Raw genomic sequence first — 13,474 nt, forward strand, 5'->3', positions numbered from 1 at the left:
AATATGGGTGTAACCAACATCAGATAGGGCAGATGCTGAAAAGCTCCAATCAGTGAATGTATTCAAATGAGGAGGAACAAAAGGCACAGAGTTTGATTTAAGCCTGACTACAACAACTCTCTCAGAGACACTGTGACAAGTCGATATGGGTCCAAAAAGAATGAAGCTGGACAAGGAAATCTGCTCTTGTTCGATGTGTTTGGATCTCCTGAAGGTTCCGGTGACTATTCCCTGTGGACACAGCTACTGCATGAGCTGTATTAAAGCCCACTGGGATGAAGAGGATCAGAAGAAACTCTACAGTTGCCCTCAGTGTAGGCAGACCGTCACACCGAGGCCTGTCCTGGTGAAGAGCACCATGTTGGCAGATTTAGTGGAGGAGATGAAGAAGACTGGACTCCAAGCTGCTCCTGCTGATCACTGCTATGCTGGAGCTGAAGATGTGGCCTGTGATGTCTGCACTGGGAAGAGACTGAAGGCCCTTAAATCCTGTCTGGTGTGTCTGGCTTCTTACTGTGAGAAACACCTCCAGCGTCATTATGATGTACCTCCATTAAAGAAACACAAGCTGGTGGACCCCTCCAACAAGCTCCAGGAGAACATCTGCTCCCGTCACAATGAGGTGATGAAGATCTATTGCCGTAATGATCAGCAGTGTATCTGTTATCTCTGCTTAATGGATGAACACAAAGGCCACGACACAGTCTTAGCTGCAGAAGAAAGGAGCGAGAGGCAGAAGGAGCTGGAGGGGAGTCGACTAAACATCCAGCAGAGAATCCTGAACAGAGAGAAAGACCTGAAGCTGCTCCAACAGGAGGTGGAGGCCTACAATCTCTCTGCTAACAAAACAGTGGAGGACAGTGAGAAGAGCTACGCTAATCTGATCCGTTTCATGAAGAAAAGAAGATCTGAATTGAAGCAGCAGGTCAGATCCCAGCAGAGAACTGAAGCGAGTCGAGTTAAAGAGCTTCAGGAGAAGCTGGAGCAGGAGATCACTGAGCTGAAGAGGAACGACGCTGAGCTGAAGAAGATTTCACAGACAGATGATCTCAACCAGTTTCTCCACAGCATCTCCTCACTGTCACCCCTCAGTGGCTCTACAGACTCATCCAGTGACTCTACAGACTCATCCAGCATCAACATCTGTCCTCTGAGATACTTTGAGGACGTGACAACGGCTGTTTCAGAAGACAGTGATGAACTGGTGTGGACAGACGTCTCATTGACGGTGAGTGAAGTAGCAGAGCCCAAGACCAGAGTTGGATTCTTAAAATATTCACGTGAAATCACTCTGGATCCAAACACAGCACACACGTGGCTGTCACTATCGGATGGGAACAAAAAAGCAACGTTGAAGAAAGAACAACAGACTTTTTCGAGTCACACAGATGCATTCAAAGAATGCTTACAGGTCCTGACTAGAGAGAGTCTGACAGGACGTAGTTACTGGGAGGTGGAGTGGAGAGGAGAAGGAGTTATTGTAGCACTCGCATACAAGGATATCCCCAGAAAGGGGGAAGGGGAAGAATGTGTATTTGGAGTAAATAACCAATCTTGGGCTTTGACATGTCTCAAAGAAAGTTATATCTTTTTCCACAACAAAGTCCACACTCCTGTCTCAGGTCCTGTGTCCACCAGAATTGGAGTGTACCTGGACCACAGAGCAGGTATTCTGTCCTTCTACAGCGTCAATGCAACCATGACTCTCCTCCACAGAGTCGAGACCACATTCACTCAGCCTCTCCACGCTGGATTTAGTCTTTATTATTCCTTTGGATACAGTGCTGAGTTTTGTAAACTAAAGTAGACAGAAGTCATTTGAGGGTTCAACGCTTGAACTCATTTAGTCTCCATGTTTGTGTCTGAGGGCTGATTGTTGAGGCGTTTCTTCACTGCACTGAGATCAGCTGTCAGTCAAACAATCTGGATGCTACTTTGACATCTTCTCATGAGTTGGTCTGTAAATATTTGAGTTCCTGTAGGTGGCGCTCCTTCCCGTGTCTCTTTAGCCATAGAGACTCTCACTGCTCATGATGACGTTAGTTTACCTGACTTTTCTCTGCGTGAACATTTCAATTTTATCCACGATATTTTGCATTTGTATAGAAATCTTTAATTTCCTGTATTTTTTGGCAGACCTTTGAGCCATTAGTGAACTTTAAATATCATCATGATTATCTTTAATGTGGCTGAGTCTCAGGTCAAACTGATTGTGTGGATCAAGTGAATCTGTCCTTGAAATCATTGATCAAGAGTCATTTAACAGACTTTACTGATGTGAGAACTTACTGAATGTTTACATGATGAATAAACAAACATGAACAAAGTATTTTCCCCTCGTCTTGATTCCAGAGTTTCATCCAGAGCTGATGTATAAAATATGAAACTAATATGTTACTAACCAAGTCAGTTTTCCTCCTGAAACACCACAAAGTACAGAGTTTATGTTTAGAGCACTTATCAGTCAGTCCGTTAAACATCTTTGTCAGAGAAATTAGCAGATTTTCATATCACTTGTTTATTTTTACAACCAATCATTTACATCCACACATATCAGATAAAGGATGGCTGGGTTCATGTTCATTTGGCTTCAGCTCGGACCTCAGGGTTTGATGACGTGATTCTTAATAGTCGAAAAAACTAGTTTTTAAACAGACAAAAATATAAATAAAAACCTTGGTGAACAGTTAAACTCACACCACTGAAGCTGAACATAGAAGAATCCTTCAGGAGTGAGGACAAAGACAGGTTTAAAGAATCAAATTCCAGGTTTAGAGGCGGTTAGAGAAACCATACGACTGTACTCTGAGAAACCCCAACAGCAGTTCTCAGTGAACGACTCTGCTTTTGACTGAAAAGGTCTAAACCTGAAGCTCCTCACCCCACTAACGACTTGTGCATGTAAAACAGGGGCGGGTCAGTCAGGGGTTAAGTACACTAGAATAGTTTTTAATTAAGTGACTGGAGTACCCAGAAAAAAACAGGAAGGATCTCAGGTATTTCAAGTCACGAGGTACTGGCCATGTTTTTAAGGCATTAACTTTTTCAGGGTCCATCTCCACGTCGGTCCGAGACACTGCATGACCCGGTACCTGATGTTTCTCTGCAAAAATGTGCATTTCTCAGAGTTTTAACCTGTGTTTTTTCAAACGGAGTACAACTTGCATCAGCCTGGCTTCTTGTTCTTCCAGCGTCTTAAGGAATAGGATTATGTCATCAAGAAACACAATAATTTTTTTTTAGATTTAGCTCCATCAGGCAGACGAAAGCTGCTCTTTGGTGTAGCTGTTAATGTCTCACAACTACACAGAATCTATATTTTCTTTAAACGTGTCGATTAGCAATCAAATCTAATTTGCCTGCTTTTGATTTAATCTGCCTTTAAATACAATAATCTGCCGTCAACTAAATATGACAATAACCAGAATGTTACCACACATTTCAGGTCCAAAGTATATCAAATAAATAATACTAATTTAATCAACATATGTTTGACTATTTGTTGAATGTAAAGAATGTATTACATACAATCATTTTGGGGTAAACTCATGTTTTCCGATTTGGTCTTTAAAAAACAAACAAAATGTAAACATTGAATTTATTATCAAAGGAAAAAAATCAGATGCCAGAGTTCAATTTTTTTATTTCTTTACAGAGAAACCGTTACTTAATTCAGCTCACACAAAACTATAACTGATATTTTTAAGGCTTTATATACCTGCTTGTTACATTTGCAAGTTATTTCCCTGATTGAAATTAAAGACACTTTAACATATCTTTGTGATCATCACAAAGATGCTTATAATCGCATATTTATTGTCATTGAGGAAGCAAAACATTACTGACAATTACCGTAGCGTTTAAGCATTTCTTCCTAAATGCTGACTTTAGTGCCTCGTATCTTGAGCATTACTCTTTCCAGGAGAGGAAGTAGAGCTTTCCCAGTCCATCGCCACAAACCAGTTCAGTCGGGTTCACAGGGTTCACCTCCAAATGCAGAACAGGACCTCCACACACAAACATGCCCACCTGGAGGAAGAGGAAGAGAGAGGGCAGGAGGCAAAATAAGACCAATAAAATTAAAATAAATCGATTTTAAAAAATGAACGTGAAGGAAGAAATTTATCGGAGAGAGAACACACCTTTCAGCGTCTTCTTCCCAACATGTCGGTATTCTCGCGAGAGACTCTGACCGTGTTTACACGCATTCGAATAACTGGCTTAGTCGGACTGAAATCGAATTATCCGTTTCATGTAAACACCTTTGTTTGACTATGTGCGGGTTCATTACGAGTTGTAATGAAAACAGCGCCACCTATCGTATCGGATATGACATGCTTTCGGCCAATGATTCGAATTACTCACTGCCATGTATATTGGGATAACAGCAGATCCCCCAAAAGATAGCATAGTCCGACTAAAGCAAGATTAGAATTATACCATCATGTAAACGCACTGTCTGACGTACCTGTTTCTTGGTGTTTCGGTCCCACAGCTTCACCGTCCGGTCGTGGGAGGCCGAGACGATGATGCGGTCGGTGAGCTTCAGCGCACTGATCCTGTCGCTGTGAGCCTGGAGACCAAAACATCAACACCGCCATTAAAAACAACAGAGTGAAGCAACGGAAAACTATTCTTATTTATTATCCAGGTCAGAACACACACAGCTGCTGGTTATTGGCCGGCAGCTGCTTTAAATTCTTCTTCTACTGGTTACCTGAGCCTTATATTAAGGGCACGTTAAAACCACTATTTAAACAAGAGAAGAAGAATCAATAAATGTGAGTTTCTGTGGCTTTTCTCTGTCGTCCTTTACAGTCAATTAAATATCTCTTTAGGTTTTGGACTGTTGGAATCCGTAGACGTCACCGTGAGATCTTGGACATCGAGGTGGTCATTTTTCAACAGTGTATTAACTAAATCAATCCATGACGCAAAGCATTTGTTATACACCTCTACAAATATATTTTAAAAAGTCTCTCGGCTCTTACAGGTTTCCTGCTGCTCCACGAGGAAATCTCCGGAGGCTTGTTGAACCACATGTTGCCCTTCACGTCGCCGCACACCACAAACTCTGAAAGAGCGTACAGCACATTTGAGTCAGGCGAATTTCAGCTTTTTATTTGTTTGTTTATTGTGCGATTATCCGGAAACGGAAACAGAAACATATGTTCGTACCTTTGTCCACAGTTCCAGCCGTTAGCGATCTCGCCTTCTCCTTCTCTTCCGCTTCATCATCCTCTTTGTCCTCCTTCTCTTTGTCGTCCTCTTCGTCCTCCTTCTCTTCGTCGTCCTCTTTGTCTTCGTCTTCTTTCAGGTTTATCATGCTGAAAGCTGAGTTGAAAGAATTTTTGGGTCCCATAGCAAACTGAGGAAAGAGAGGACGATCAACATTCACTCTAAATTAAGTGCGCGGTACACATATTTGAGAGCGACAATACGTTTGTCGAAACTCACAATGAAGCCAATTTGGATTTTTCCGTCTTCTTCGCCCACGAGCCACATGCTTTTCTCGTCGTTGCGGATCATCCCCAAAATGTGGCAACGTCGTTCCCAACTGCATCATAAGACAAACACACCAGAAAGCTTTACGGTCGGTTTCATTATTATTATTATTTTTTTAATCCCCCCCCCCCCATAGTGTTTCAGCTGCGTGTCAACAGAAGCAGCAGAGATTGAAACTTTAATATGACATTTCAAAATAAAACCCTGTATTCACGAGCTTTTGCCATTTAGAGTAAGTATTCTGACCGGATACAGGGCTCTTATGAAGTTAATTACTGTGCATTAAATGATCAATAATCACCACTTTCAGCTCACTGGAGCGATCTAATGGATGTTTGCGATGTAATCTGGATATTTTCTAAAAAAAAGTGACAAATATCTGGAAGCGAGTTTGTTTTAAAAATACTTCAAGGGCAAAAAAATTTCTGTTTGATTTGACAGTTTCCTAAACATTCAACTACAAAGTCACATCACGCATTTCAGGAAAAAGAGTTTTCTCTCAAATAAAAAACAACAACCTGATAAAGTTAAACTTTGACAATGATTAGTTAAAACCCCGGGCAAATAATAAATAGTCGACTGACGCCTTACTTCGTAACTCTGTGCTGCCAATTATTTTCCAGGTCTTTAGTGACGTCAAATAATGTCCCGGCGTGGGACACGGCCATCAGCAGCGTGCAGAAGTTGAGGCGGACCACCTTCTCTTTCACCGAGTACGTGGTCACCTTCAGCAGGCTGCGAGCGACAGGAACACACGAGCGGTCAGCGTGTCCTCGGTCAGCGTGTCCTCGGTCAGCGTGTCCTCGGTCAGCGCGTCCTCGGTCAGCGCGTCCTCGGTCAGCGTGTCCTCGGTCAGCGTGTCCTCGGTCAGCGTGTCCTCGGTCAGCGTGTGGTCGGTCAGCGTGTGGTCGGTCAGCGTGTGGTCGGTCAGCGTGTCCTAGGTCAGCGTGTCCTAGGTCAGCGTGTCCTCGGTCAGCGTGTCCTCGGTCAGCGTGTCCTAGGTCAGCGTGTCCTCGGTCAGCGTGTGGTCGGTCAGCGTGTTCTCGGTCAGCGTGTCCTCGGTCAGCGTGTGGTCGGTCAGCGTGTCCTCGGTCAGCGTGTCCTCGGTCAGCGTGTCCTAGGTCAGCGTGTCCTCGGTCAGCGCGTCCTCGGTCAGCGCGTCCTCGGTCAGCGTGTCCTCGGTCAGCGTGTGGTCGGTCAGCGTGTGGTCGGTCAGCGTGTCCTCGGTCAGCGTGTCCTCGGTCAGCGTGTGGTCGGTCAGCGTGTCCTCGGTCAGCGTGTCCTCGGTCAGCGTGTGGTCGGTCAGCGTGTGGTCGGTCAGCGTGTGGTCGGTCAGCGTGTCCTAGGTCAGCGTGTCCTAGGTCAGCGTGTCCTCGGTCAGCGTGTCCTAGGTCAGCGTGTCCTAGGTCAGCGTGTCCTCGGTCAGCGTGTGGTCGGTCAGCGTGTGGTCGGTCAGCGTGTCCTCGGTCAGCGTGTCCTCGGTCAGCGTGTCCTCGGTCAGCGTGTGGTCGGTCAGCGTGTCCTAGGTCAGCGTGTCCTAGGTCAGCGTGTCCTCGGTCAGCGTGTCCTAGGTCAGCGTGTCCTAGGTCAGCGTGTCCTCGGTCAGCGTGTGGTCGGTCAGCGTGTCCTCGGTCAGCGTGTCCTAGGTCAGCGTGTCCTCGGTCAGCGTGTGGTCGGTCAGCGTGTCCTAGGTCAGCGTGTGGTCGGTCAGCGTGTCCTCGGTCAGCGTGTCCTCGGTCAGCGTGTCCTAGGTCAGCGTGTCCTAGGTCAGCGTGTGGTCGGTCAGCGTGTCCTCGGTCAGCGTGTCCTAGGTCAGCGTGTCCTAGGTCAGCGTGTCCTCGGTCAGCGTGTGGTCGGTCAGCGTGTCCTCGGTCAGCGTGTCCTCGGTCAGCGTGTGGTCGGTCAGCGTGTCCTCGGTCAGCGTGTCCTCGGTCAGCGTGTCCTAGGTCAGCGTGTCCTAGGTCAGCGTGTCCTAGGTCAGCGTGTCCTCGGTCAGCGTGTGGTCGGTCAGCGTGTCCTAGGTCAGCGTGTCCTAGGTCAGCGTGTGGTCGGTCAGCGTGTCCTAGGTCAGCGTGTCCTAGGTCAGCGTGTCCTCGGTCAGCGTGTGGTCGGTCAGCGTGTCCTAGGTCAGCGTGTCCTCGGTCAGCGTGTGGTCGGTCAGCGTGTCCTAGGTCAGCGTGTGGTCGGTCAGCGTGTCCTAGGTCAGCGTGTCCTCGGTCAGCGTGTCCTAGGTCAGCGTGTCCTAGGTCAGCGTGTCCTCGGTCAGCGTGTGGTCGGTCAGCGTGTCCTAGGTCAGCGTGTGGTCGGTCAGCGTGTCCTCGGTCAGCGTGTCCTCGGTCAGCGTGTCCTCGGTCAGCGTGTCCTAGGTCAGCGTGTCCTAGGTCAGCGTGTGGTCGGTCAGCGTGTCCTCGGTCAGCGTGTCCTCGGTCAGCGTGTCCTAGGTCAGCGTGTCCTAGGTCAGCGTGTCCTCGGTCAGCGTGTGGTCGGTCAGCGTGTCCTCGGTCAGCGTGTCCTCGGTCAGCGTGTCCTAGGTCAGCGTGTCCTCGGTCAGCGTGTGGTCGGTCAGCGTGTCCTCGGTCAGCGTGTCCTAGGTCAGCGTGTGGTCGGTCAGCGTGTCCTAGGTCAGCGTGTGGTCGGTCAGCGTGTCCTCGGTCAGCGTGTCCTAGGTCAGCGTGTGGTCGGTCAGCGTGTCCTAGGTCAGCGTGTCCTAGGTCAGCGTGTGGTCGGTCAGCGTGTCCTCGGTCAGCGTGTCCTAGGTCAGCGTGTCCTAGGTCAGCGTGTCCTAGGTCAGCGTGTCCTAGGTCAGCGTGTCCTAGGTCAGCGTGTCCTCGGTCAGCGTGTCCTCGGTCAGCGTGTCCTAGGTCAGCGTGTGGTCGGTCAGCGTGTTCTCGGTCAGCGTGTCCTCGGTCAGCGTGTCCTCTCGTCTCAGACGTTTAAAGTCTCCATAGAATTAACTCAACTTGATATTAACTCCTGGACATGTTCCATCCCTTTTGTCGCCATCTGATCTTTCTTTGTATAAATTACTGATGTACTGCACAATATGCATCCTGGTCCTCGACTGCATTTTTATTCCGTTTGTACTATTTTTAAATGTTTATTTCGCGCCATGTATTACATGTTGTCCTTTCTGCGGATTCCAGGAAGATTAGCGGCCGCTAAAGCGGCAGCTAACGGGGATCCAGTTCATAAATTAAACTAAACTCGACCCCAAAATGTGTTTTGCTGATTGTGACTTTAATTTTCAAACCTGAGCGTGCAGAAAGACGTATGTGTTGGTCTTAAAACATGCTTTGTGTGATTTTCACGCCCGCCTCAGGACATATTTGTTTGCGTTTAGCCTTTAAAAAAACATTTTCAATGCAGAAAACGGATCACTTTCCCAATTGACTATTTAAATATCAATGTGCAGGAACAACCGTCTTCATAAGAGAACGGGAGAGGACACTTGGTTTAATCCATGTTATGTCCCTTATTCTGCATTGTTTCACTGCCAAATACGGAGTTGGATACATGCGCTATAAATCAGATTAGATTGTTGAAATAAGAAAGTAAATGAGAATTAGTTCAGAGCTACGACTGAATAAAAGTAAACCATATATGACGACTGGTTGCCGTCGGTTACCTTGCGGCGCTGCGTTGTTGGTTCCACACCAGCTTCCACACGTCCACCGTGAGCTTCGTGTAGGCGACGGCAAACTGGTCATCAGGCATCGAGCAGATGGCTGTGATGGAGCTGTCTGAAGCCTGACACACACACACACAGTGTGTGATGAACACAGAAAAACACACGTGTCCTGTACACGTCCTTTATCTTGTGGCGCATGTCTTCACCTGCTTCTGGCCGACCAGGGCGTGCTGCTGCCATATCTCCAGCAAACCGGATTCATATCCAGCGAGGAGCAAAGCATCACTGTGAGAGAAGCACAGAGCCCCGACTGGTCCTCTGAGGCTGGGAGAACCCTCTGAAAAGACAACGCAGAGGGTAACCGGGACACTTTTCATCATAAAAAGGACACACACACACAAACACATGTCTCCAGACGAGTAATAAATACAAACCAAGGTGATTTAAAATGATGTGCGTGACCTGAAAACCAGAATATTGGCCGTGAGTGAATCTCTCACTTTTCCCAAAAACAATTTTTTGAGGCCTTCAGGTTGATTTTTCCTCACTAAACTTTCTTTAAAACAAAACTTGTTTCTTTTCATTGTCCAGATAGCAGAAGAGAGACGATCAGACTCGATATGAATGTAGCTCAAGAGACATCCGCGTGCCCTCCCCTTATTAGTGAAGGTGGTAATGCAGCCTGAAAGGAAGACTTGAAGACACTAGTCCATCAGAGACAAGACAGGAAGGACAGAAATATGGATTCTCAGTTGTATTTGCAGAGAGTAGAAGGTCTTTATTCAGGAAACTAAAAACTATTTGCAGTTGACTTGAATGGATTAACTAAAGAGAGTTTTACAGCACCTTTCTACTTGTGCATCTCTTGAATGTTCACTTTCTTATTTGAAGGTAGAATATAAAGTTTTACCCGTTGCCCACGTCCAGCGTCTCAACGAGCGGTCTTTAGAAACTGTGAGGAATTCTGGGAGTCCTTCTTTGCAAATAACTCCACATATGGCGCCGCTGTGACCCTGCAAGGTGCCGTGGTGCTCCACCTGTACGCAAAGAGTGTGGGAGGAGGCCCATAGAACAACAAAAAACATTGCATTACATTGTGCACCCTATGGAAGTCATTGGTTTGATCTACATGCAATGCAATCAAACAAAGAAAATGTGAGTAAGACAACAATTATGTACAGGCACGTGCACAGACATGTTTGGGGGCAGGTGCTCAAACCAACAAAAAAAAGGCCCCTGTCGCCAGAATTATTTATCTATTGATCACTGTAACTTGAAGTTAGCACGTAATTGGTTGAAACACATTGTGTCGTGAGAAGACATGAGAGCTGAACAAAATGACATGTTTACTTTTACAATTTATTTTGATTTACAAAATGATAGGAGCGAAAAATGCCATATCATAAATGCGTGAGGAGGAGGAGGAGGAGGAGGAGGGAGGGGGTGCGGCGGGGGCTCGTGAGCGTCGGGGCAAAAATTCTCCCAAGAACTCAAATAAATTCCCCGTCAGATACCAAAACACATTTGAAGGGAAATGATGACAGAGTATTTTTTATTCTTAAATACTTATTAATGAAGAAGAAGAAAACAATCTCCAGCAGAAGGGGCACTTTTCTCATCCAGGTCAAAAGGGGAGGAGCTTGAGCACCTCAAGGGGTCTATCTGTGCACGTGCCTGGTTATGTAAATTATGATGCCAGAAATATTTGACTAAATTGGGTTAACTTGTATTTTGACCGACAGACCTGCAGTGGTTTCCAGAGCTGCACGGTGCCGTCTTCAGAAGCCGTGAACACCGTCATTTCCTCTGGGTTGACTTCTTTGTTCTGGTCTTAAAAACAAATAAAAAATGAAATAACTTTGTTTTCCTCATTGTGCCGGTCAATGTGACAGAAAGAGGGAGAGACAAGGCGTGTGCACTCCCATGGGAGTGTACCTGTACTGGGGAGCAGTGAGCAGTGGTGGATGCTCTTCTTGTGCGCGGCAATGTGGCAGATCTCTACGTTGGTTTCCCAGTTCCAAACATGCAGCGTTCCCTCAGCGCAGCCGGCCATCACGTACCGGCCCTGCTCACAGACACGAGCAGCAGAAAGACCGTCGTCATGAGGCCGAGGGCAAAGACAGTTCACAAAGAGAGGCTCATTTGCTCCACTTACAACACATAACGAGGTATTTCAGGGGAGGAAACACTAGAATAATATTTAATGATGCTTTCAGAATCTGGCTCAAGCTTCCCAGGTGGACAAGTCGTATGTTTGTGACTCGTAATGTTCCCACTTTCCATGCTGTGTGGAGGAATTTTATATATCAATATAAATATTAATTAAATGACTCAGTTAAGGCTTCTATAATGACATTTTGTGTGATACGAGGTGTTTTTCTTGTTTCTGGACACATTGGAACATTGTTTGTATGGTTTTAACCAAGAGGGAACTGCAGTGATTGTACCTGTGTCCTCGTATTCTATTTTATATATTGTTGTTGTATTTGTTGCTTTATGGACTCATTCAATTCAATTCAGTATATTTCGTATAGCCCAACATCACAAATGTGCCTCAGAGGGCTTTAAAATCTGTCCACATACGACATCCCTGACCTTTGACCTCTCATCGGATCAGGAAAAACTCCCAAAAAATAGAAAAAACCCTTTCAGTGGGGAAAAAAAGTGAAGAAACCTTCAGGAGAGCAACAGAGGAGGATCCCTCTCCAGGATGGACACAAGCAACAGATGTCATGTGACCAGAAGGAATCATTACACAGTCATGACTCTGGAATAAAATAAACATATAACACACCCTGTGTAATCTTTCATATTCAAATGTAGATTATTCTCACAAGGCAGCAGATGGATGTCAGAGGATTCCCCAAGGCGATTTCTCCGATGCATCGGCCCGTCGGCACATCCCATAAACAAAGCCTCCCGTCGCTGGAGGAGCTGATCTGTGTGACAAAAGACGGGGGAGGCGGGTGGAGACGCGTTTGCATTAACACCACAGTGCTGTAGATAACAGTGAAGTCACAGGACTCTTCTGGGTAATGGCTCTCATCGGGGGGGGTCACTTAGTTTTGCATCAATGAAGACTTACCACGCAGTCCGGAGTCCAGACACAGCTGGTGATCCAGTCCTTGTGAGAGTGAAGGAGCGATTTGGAGAGGGCAGCGGAGGAGGTGGAGCTCACATCCCACACCATCAGGGCCTGGAGCAAAGACACACCCGTCAGTTCCGAGTCGTACCGACACGTCTGTTAGCTACTCGCATAAATTACCCGATCGCATCGATGACCTCATCGATGATCGGTATGACGCGACACAGTCGAACGGCACAGACATCCTTTAAATTGACCGTCAATTTTAATCAACGCTGCACAAAAACAGTTTAAATAAAAAACTGAACATTATGAGCTTCGTGACGGTTAGATGTATAGCAGAGTTTGCTTTAGCTAGATGTACCAAATAAACTGGCAACTGAAAGCATATTGTGTTATATAGTCAATTTGAGGGAAAGTTAATTCATAAACTGGTGATTGATTAACTCAGCATACAATAATCACTGTTTTTGGGCGAATCCAGCAAAGGAACGACAGAACATAGATGCACAAATCATAAAATTCCATTATTTCGATGCCAACGATGGCCTGATACCCTCAGTGATAAAGGGGAAATAGGCTTGAGGTTAAATGAGAGGACAGAGGACGTCACGTGGAACATGAAGCCTTGTTGTGATTCTCCTGTTCTGGGAGACAGGACACACTCAATAGGAAAAGAGGCTTTTGTAGAAGAAGCGTACAAAATAAAAATGTGAAGGCTTCGTGTTGCTGACATTGAAGTCTTGGTGTAGTTTGTTTATGGCCTAATGTTAAGCGTTTTATCTCTGGCTAATGAATCGACATTTAAAAAAACCTTTATTTGACATTATCTCGATGAAGAAAAGAAAAAAAGTAAGCATCATAAATGTTGGTTTTTTATCGAGGCAACCAGTGCAATGATAACTTCAAAAATACATCTTTCCTGCACAAAAATAACTACATATCTGTAATTATCCACGTGTCAAATATTTGTCGTCATTAATACAGCCAGACAAACGCATTGCACCTTATCTTTCCCACCGGAGAGCAGCCGCCCCCCATCGGGGCTGAAGGCCAGGCAGGTGACCGCTCCACTGTGAGCCCTCAAAAGCGCACGAGGGTCAATACAGGCCTCGGCGGCCAGATCGCTCAACAACCACAGGGCGATGGAGAAGTCCTCTGATTCACACGGGGAATACAGACACAACAGTTAGTAGAACGATCGATGTTTGAGGAGAGAGTACCGTCTACCTGAGGGACACATGAGAACATAGCAG

General features: G+C 46.2%; 2 protein-coding genes across 2 annotated transcripts in view; one reads left to right on the forward strand and one right to left on the reverse strand.

Moving 5' to 3' along the window:
• Positions 1-145: 145 nt before the first annotated feature.
• Positions 146-1,807, forward strand: LOC130197743 (tripartite motif-containing protein 16-like protein). Its single transcript, XM_056420610.1, has 2 exons — positions 146-443; positions 678-1,807. Exons 1-2 carry the CDS (start codon positions 146-148, stop codon positions 1,805-1,807), a joined length of 1,428 nt encoding a protein of 475 aa, XP_056276585.1.
• A 1,819-nt stretch (positions 1,808-3,626) lies between these two features.
• tep1 (telomerase-associated protein 1) overlaps positions 3,627-13,474 on the reverse strand; it is a 34,628-nt gene continuing 24,780 nt past the window's right edge. The window contains 14 exon segments of the mRNA XM_056420622.1: positions 3,627-4,029; positions 4,469-4,573; positions 4,992-5,074; positions 5,179-5,368; positions 5,458-5,557; positions 6,097-6,240; positions 9,131-9,252; positions 9,340-9,470; positions 10,044-10,170; positions 10,878-10,963; positions 11,069-11,198; positions 11,968-12,072; positions 12,219-12,329; positions 13,225-13,376. Of these exon segments, the coding sequence (XP_056276597.1) occupies positions 3,910-4,029; positions 4,469-4,573; positions 4,992-5,074; positions 5,179-5,368; positions 5,458-5,557; positions 6,097-6,240; positions 9,131-9,252; positions 9,340-9,470; positions 10,044-10,170; positions 10,878-10,963; positions 11,069-11,198; positions 11,968-12,072; positions 12,219-12,329; positions 13,225-13,376 (1,706 nt within the window). The 3' untranslated portion in view covers positions 3,627-3,909.

This window comes from Pseudoliparis swirei, chromosome 8 (genome assembly GCF_029220125.1).
Source record: "Pseudoliparis swirei isolate HS2019 ecotype Mariana Trench chromosome 8, NWPU_hadal_v1, whole genome shotgun sequence".
Classification (NCBI taxonomy): Eukaryota; Metazoa; Chordata; class Actinopteri; order Perciformes; family Liparidae; genus Pseudoliparis; species Pseudoliparis swirei.